Genomic DNA, 7,715 nt, shown 5'->3' on the forward strand with positions numbered 1-7,715 from the left:
TAGGTTCACCTTCACTCTGGATCATATTTGTTTCTCCCATCAGTCGTTATTCACCTGTTGACCCAATCGGTTCAACCAACAATAATTTTTGTTAGACATGTGGAACGTAGTCATAAAGAGCCTACCTCCATTTCTTGGACACTTTGCAAATTAATTTTACTGCTAAAAAGACCTTCTTTAAAAACCTTTTAACACAATGACATATTGACTGTGAAGAAACATAGTTCTTTAAGCTTTTTAATTAGTGACTTCCAACTATTAACTCCTACATGTAAAATAACTAGAAGATTGACACTGACTACCGTCACTCAAAGAACATTGTCTCCACCAATTGTAAATTGTGAATTCGACTACATCTTAGTCCACTTACTTATAAAAAAAGGTAAATAACACTTTAAGCCTTTCTTTTTTCAATTAATCAAATTGTTCTTACTAACCAATAATATATAATAGCCCTAAGAGTATTACACCTACAATATTTAATGTCTGATTGTACTTCTAGTATTATTTTAAAAAAAATTTTTTGTTGTTCTTGACAGTTAAATAAATAAATCGTTCTGAGGAGGGCCCATATCCGGGTCGAAACGTTAACTAAAAATACGTTTACTTAATTGACCGATCACCAAGATTCTATAATAGATTATATACGAGGTCGAGAATTCTTATTCATCAACCTAATTGATAGGTCGGGGATTTAAAACCAAGTCCTCCCGCTCCGCAGTCACGAGTGCTAGCATCTGAGCTACTACGGTCGGTGAAAAAAAAAAAAAAAAAAGCTAATCTCTTTGGATTTTTTGGTGAAAATTTTGGCGATTTTCAATAATGCTGGAGTCATTATATCGACGTACGATGTCGACATGATTTTGCGAGAGGAATCGATTGCGCGTAGTCTACAATCGCTGCCAGTAACTTCCTCCAAATCGGAGCAAGATTTTATTGTTTTATATTCGACTTGCGAAACCTTTTTCCGTAAATTGGATTCTTAGGAATACGAGAACGGCAAATAGAACTTGGTAGGCTCGACAGCTGCGAAGACGCGACGGAATTTGTGAGAATGTTTCCGTGTTGCGGATGCTATGTTCCTGTACGTAGCGACTTCAGACTATGCGCAACAGATTCCTTTCGCGAAAACGAGCAGCAAGTCTCTATTTTAACACTGATTACCGAAAAATTGGCCGTTCGAACAGGTTCATCTTGCCTACAATAACTATCAATACGCTCTGAAATAACATGACTTTGTTGTTTAGTCATTTATGTATAACAATCTGAAAATTATATAATGGAACCACACAACTTATCGTTGGTTCACAAAGTTTTTTACATTCCATTCGATTATAGTTAAGAGTTGTTCAATTTTTAGTCTGCTGTTTCTGGAATTGGGTATTATATCTGCGTTGTAACTCTTCCTCCATTGCCTCAATCTGTTCCCTACTTTGTTCTTGCGTCATTTGTTCCATTAACTCATGATTGTATGTTGAATGCAGCATCAGGGCCAAGACACCAGCTCGCGTAGCCATGTTAGAACGGATTTGTCTCTCTTGCTCCACCAATTCGTCTATTTTCAACCACTCTCTCACTCGTTCCATGTCTATTTCAGCACGTCTCAGTTTCTCCCATACATAGTGCTTGAGGCAACTCTTTTTTGGTGCACGACAAAATTCACCAGTAGTGTCGAACACATTTGTGACTAATGGGCAACCACATACGTCAGTTTCGCTTATTTTCGGGTCCTTGCAGTGTTCGGGACATAAGACCCGCAATCGTTTGCAATATGTTCGATTGATAGGATTGTAAAAGTCGCAAAACATCACTTGACCCTCAATACGTGTTTTGAACATTGATCCGAATGATGCTTGAGATTCATACTGAAACAAGTACATGAATATTTTAGAAAAATAAATGTAGACTCTAACTGAACTGTTACTAACCCAGTAACATCTAGTTTGGTTATTTGGGGTTCATATTACACATTACACTAAGAAATTTTCAAGGTCGTTGAAAAATATTATTAATGTCATAATTCAAATATTTTGTAGGACTGTAAAAACAATTTTGTTTATGACAAATCCTTAGACTTTTATGGTATTTAACCACGTAAAGTGACATGTAACTAATTATCTCCATATCTAAACTCATTCTGACATGAAAAATTGTTTAACTGGCTTAATAAGAAAATTATTGTTCAACAATTCATATAAGGCACTCCGAGTCATCATAAAATCTTTCAAGCGTATGGAATCACAGTAAATTTCCACAAAAAGTAAGCAATTACCTTGTTAAAACATTTTTCCATGTGTTTAATGGCAGTGCGAGAATGGATTTCGTGTCCACATGTAATACAGTACATGCTCATTTCCGTATCATCCAAATCGTCAACTTCAGTTTTTGGATCAATAGTAGCTTGTTTAGCCCTTTCCAAAATACGATCAAGTTCCGAATGTCGCTTGTCCAATTCTTGCAGGATCCTTCTAACATCATTTTGCTGTTTCCTAACCGTCTCTAATGCTCGCCTATTATTTTGTTCAGCAACACAGGATGTTAATGACCATTCTTGAATTCTCTGCGGTAGTACCTGGTATATTCTATTCGTAGCCAATTTCATTCCGCACTCATCTGAACAATACTTGCTACCGGGTCGAGATTGTTTTGTGCATGCGGGACCGTAACATTGCCGTGGCTGATCCAAATGCTCAGCTCTTTCGTTGCTGGAGTCCCTTCTCCTTTTTCTACCTGGTTTTGAACCTTTATTATATCCTTTCAAGGGTTTGGGTGGTGCACCGAGTACTCTGCACGTTCTCTGGATACATCTCAACTTCAACCTGATAGAAGGACCAAATTTTTTCAAGTGTCTACAAGCATCACATTTGCCGCAGTTTTCTGAGCGTAGACAGCCCGAGCATTCGCCACAACGTTTTGAAGATTTCTTCACAATAGTAGGATCCCAAGGAGCGTCGTATTCGTATCGAATAGCCCTTTCTTTCTCTTTATACTTCTTGTATTTATGATCATCTTGTTCAGATCTACGGGGTTTATAACGTGTTATAAGTGTCGAGTCCTCTTCCCGGCAGCGCTGGAATAGAAATGAAATGACAAGATTTGTTTTTAATTACAGAGAAGAATAAGATCAAGTATATATTCACTTAAAATTTCTAATTTAATTTTTGTTTTGTGAAATGATCTGTTTTTTTTGTATTAAACTGCTCACTGCCTCAATATGCTGTCTAAAAAAAGATTGAATATCTCAATCTTTACACAACATATTCTCTGAGAAATATTCATATTATACTTACAACACAGAAAAACTGCTTGATATGTTTCGCTTCTTTTTCTGTAATATTGATACAATCACCATGGTACCATTCCTCGCAAGCGTCACATCCACTATAATTAATTGTATAATCTTGGTTACAAAATGTCTAATAAAAAGTGACATGATTAAGAATTATTCTATTCGTGGCAGTGACATCTGCTAGATAAGTTGATCCATTAAAAATAGTTCGGTTTGCTGCTGTAGGGATGAAATAGTAAAATGTATCAAAATCGTTAAGTGCAAATCTATCATTTAAAGGAAATCTACTTCTCATAATCCGTGATTTAAGCAGTAACTGATTCAGAAATTTGAATTCGGGTACTTTAGATGTTAACTATAGATGTTTTGAAGGGACAAGAAATAATTGAAGACAATTGAGGTCACTCACAGTGACTACATTATCGGCAACTTACATCTCGTTATTAATGTACTCAAAGAATAAGAATTAAAACTCACATCATGAAACGCGAGCTATCCGAGCTACGACAAATGCAATAAGCTTGACCATCTTGCTTTAGTAACGTTGCAATTTTACTCTTCCTTTCTGGTAACATAAATTGCTTTGCAATCTCTTCTTTCTGTATAAAACAAAACATTTGTACAGATATATATATATATATATATGAGTACAGTAATTCATGATGGTCAATGTCAGTGGTGTGTCCATTTTTTAAATGATTACAGAGAATACTAAAGCACATAAAACCGTTTCAGGATTGTTGGCTTCGTAATTCAAAATTGTAATTTCTGTCTGAAGCGAACAATCAGAAACAAAAGATGAGCGTGAAACATCCATCATTCTTTTTCAAGTATTTTCAAGTATCTGTCTAATAGTATAATGTGCACTTACATGATGCTTACGTTGAAAGATAATTAAATCATAAAGTAACTATTTAAATTATTTACACAAAATACCTAATATAATGACAGCCTTGATAGTTCCACTGTGGATACTACATTCAATATCGGAGTTCAAATTCAATCAATCTCAACTGGATCATTGAAATGTTATCACACATAATTTAGTATCTCAGTATTTGTTTTCTGAGCATCTTGACAATACACCGCTAACAAAATATTCGAAACAATGTAATAAACGAATATTCTTTGGATTTTAAGTAATGAAATAAAGTTACATATGACAGTTGAAGACGCGTGGTTATGTGAAAAAGGTAAATGGTAAAAAAATGTTATCGCATATATTTAGTGTGATGTATCGTCAGAGAGTTCTGATAGTCCAAAACTCAAAGGTAATAATGCAGTACACGAACTGCAACTTTATATCGAATAGTTAAAACACAGTACTAAATTTCAGTGACAAATAAATAGTACGAGCTGGAAGCAGCGGATAGTCTACTTACCGAAAGACCGTGTCTCTTATCGCCCATGATTAGGCGTGTATTCTGATAACGATTATAGTCCAATTACACTACAATCCAAAGATTCAACCTGCGTCTCTAAAGAGTCAGTTATGAAAAGTAGAGACACAATTATTATTCCATCGTTTTCTCAGAGATCGCCACTTTATACAGCCGCAGCTGCCATCTTGAATTACCTCTACCATACCCACAATGCAGTGCGCGTACCATGTACGCGCCCTTGCTTTTAAACGTAGTTTCGAAAGTGAACTCTGTTGTAACAGAGAAGAGTCCAACAAATGAATCGGTTGATAATTAATAAGTATAAGATAAGCTCAGCGTTATTACTAGGTTTTACCCTCAAGGGTTCACTTTTTTCTGATTTAGAGTTCCGGTACTAAACCTAGAATTAAATGTGTAGGTCGATAATGTTGTAGCATAGTCGGGTAATTTGAAATAATCGTTGAAAGCATAGAAACTGTATAGTGTAAATTATTGATTTACCCCAGATCTTTTTGTACCTTTATGCCATGCATGTATTCAATTTTTTCAATAGGAGCTAGCTCCGGGTTTCAATAGCGAAATTCAAAAAAAGTCGCGTATTTGAATGTACCGCAATTTTACTACAATAACTTAATCATTTTAATCAAGAATCATCGAATTCCACATTACTTACCACTTTTTTTTCTTTTAACCACAATAATGTGTACAATTTAACTTGAATTTGTGTATGTATGTGCAGATATTGCACAAAAGATATATTAGTTTCATTATCGAAATCATGTATATGCTGCAAGTAATTTTTTCAATTGTTTCCTTTATTGTCTCTATTTTACAAAAACAAAGAAGCAATACTAAAATATTGCTTGGCTGGGAATAACAAGTTTTTTTGGTGGAAATATGCTAACTGCGTTTATACTATGTATATGTGTGTGTGGGTGTGGGGATTAAAAATAGTGTTATCCTTCTGCAGTTAATTTTTTGAAAAAATAACCGTCTGCCAATGCATCACTTCATCGGTGGTTTCAGTTAAAATATTCAGCGAAAACCCGAAATCTGTACGCTTATATATCATTATTCATAAGTTAACAGCACATCACAAAATAAAAAGCTTTTTATCGACGCATAAAAAATAATGAATAGCAAATTAATAACTTGAGCAAATTAAGCCTTCTACAAGCTACTTAGTGGCATCTGTTAATATTATACGATATTATACCGTGCCACCTATCACCATTTTGATAATAAATTATTATTTTCGTATTCTAAAATTGAAAAGATTTAGATTGTGAACAGCAATATTATTAGAGTTAAATATATTTTTTGCGCATCCAGGCTTAATATCACATAGCTTTTAACAAAAGTTCTGAATCCAGATGAAAGGATGAATTAAATTTGCAAATGAAGACTGTTCTTTGAGCAGTGAACCGGTGATCTACGTTTTCTTCTCGGTTGTCCTTCTTTTGTCTTGTTTTCATACATATTATATTCTTTGGTATTCGATAATTTCCTTTCCGTTGCACATCGATATACTTTCCAGCAGATATAAACTAGAACAGTATAAACGCAGTTCTTATCGCAATACATTATATTTATTCCAAATCATCACAATTTTTACCTTTTTGCTACTTTATCATTACCACACAATGATGTTGATCTCAAATGTCATAACAACTTAAAGTGAATTAAAAATGACAAAGATTATTTAAGAAATATCATTTACTGAATATGTAAAGAAATAAAATTATGCATACAAAAGAAAAAGAAAAGGAATGTAGATTATTTCGTAACATCTCAAGTCATGAACGATGTTACAGGTTGGAGTTACGAATATTAAAAATACTTGGGTGCTATTATTTGAGACAATGCTAAAAAAAAACAAGAAAAAAAAGTTTCCCCCCTAGGTTCCATTACTGTCAACATCGAAAACATACCTTCAGTTTTATTTTCATGTATATAACGATTTACGAATTATGCATTACATTAACATATTTCCACTTGTGATATGCTGTTTTAGTATTATGACAATTATACTATAGTTTTAGGTGCAAGTAGATTAAAACAAAACGCGTGCCAAAAGAGAGAAAAAAAAAATAAAGAACAACAATATATCACAGTATCCCATATTACCTTAAATAAAACTTGTATGTATTGCGATAGAATAGCATAAAGGTAAAACGGCGACTTAGTTCAGTTTTGTCTTCTTTTCATAGTGTGTTCGCATACAGGAGGACATATTTTCTTGCAGTATTACATTTTTCATTTCTTGGTCATAATTTATTATTATTATTTTCCAGTTTCTTGTATTCATATAAGCTTATTTTGAATCTGAGGTTACGATATATTAATAACAAAGTAATGACGGTGAAGGCATCATATATTTTGTACACATATCAGCCATTTGGTTGTCAATTTTACAAATTCTTAATAAATATCTGTACGTGAAACGTTTTAATTCATACACGTTACCAAAGAGAGGCTTTCACTTTTTTGCGCAGTGATTAATCAGTTAAGCAACAGTCATGGTTCACTATCGATTAACATAATGGTTTTAGTTTCGAGGAAAAATTTAATCATAAATAATACAAGGAATTGATGCTGCTGGTTGAGAAAATATGGATAAGTGCAAGGACGGCGAAAGCTTAAGTGAACAGGTATGCGGGACATACGTAAGATAGAATATACATGTATATATACATATGCTGTATCAACTCGACCAGGTTCTGACCTCATATTTTTGTGTTATTCCGAAATTTTTCTGGGTGTAGTAGGACATGAGTAACATGTGAATTAATTTTTTTTACATTTTTCTGAGAATGTAGAAAGTCGGGAATATCTGACAAAAATACCAAAAATGCTGCCCTTTTCACGATTTTCGACAGTCATTGTATATGCAGGAACGTGGCTCGTAGGGAATTTTACAGAAAATTGTTAAAAACTAAAATTAGATTTTATAAAGGTCTTACAACCCCCACGAAAAATTTCGAACTAAACAAAGAGAATGGGAAGGTTTGAACGTGATAAAATTCTTTAAGACAGGTAGATAA

General features: G+C 33.8%; 1 protein-coding gene and 1 long non-coding RNA gene across 2 annotated transcripts; one reads left to right on the forward strand and one right to left on the reverse strand.

The window, feature by feature from the left end:
* The first annotated feature begins 282 nt into the window (after positions 1-282).
* LOC124215180 (uncharacterized) lies at positions 283-5,645 on the forward strand. Its single transcript, XR_006882298.2, has 2 exons — positions 283-382; positions 2,763-5,645. It is a non-coding gene; the product is annotated as an uncharacterized lncRNA (long non-coding RNA).
* On the reverse strand, positions 1,236-4,812 carry LOC124215177 (CXXC finger protein 1). Its single transcript, XM_046618240.2, has 5 exons — positions 4,672-4,812; positions 3,767-3,888; positions 3,291-3,381; positions 2,273-3,070; positions 1,236-1,865 (listed from the first exon to the last, which is right to left on the reverse strand). The coding sequence occupies exons 1-5, from the start codon at positions 4,696-4,698 to the stop codon at positions 1,350-1,352; spliced, it is 1,554 nt and encodes a 517-aa protein (XP_046474196.1). The 5' UTR covers positions 4,699-4,812; the 3' UTR covers positions 1,236-1,349.
* Positions 5,646-7,715: the final 2,070 nt, after the last annotated feature.

Source organism: Neodiprion pinetum, chromosome 3 (genome assembly GCF_021155775.2).
Source record: "Neodiprion pinetum isolate iyNeoPine1 chromosome 3, iyNeoPine1.2, whole genome shotgun sequence".
NCBI lineage: Eukaryota > Metazoa > Arthropoda > Insecta > Hymenoptera > Diprionidae > Neodiprion > Neodiprion pinetum.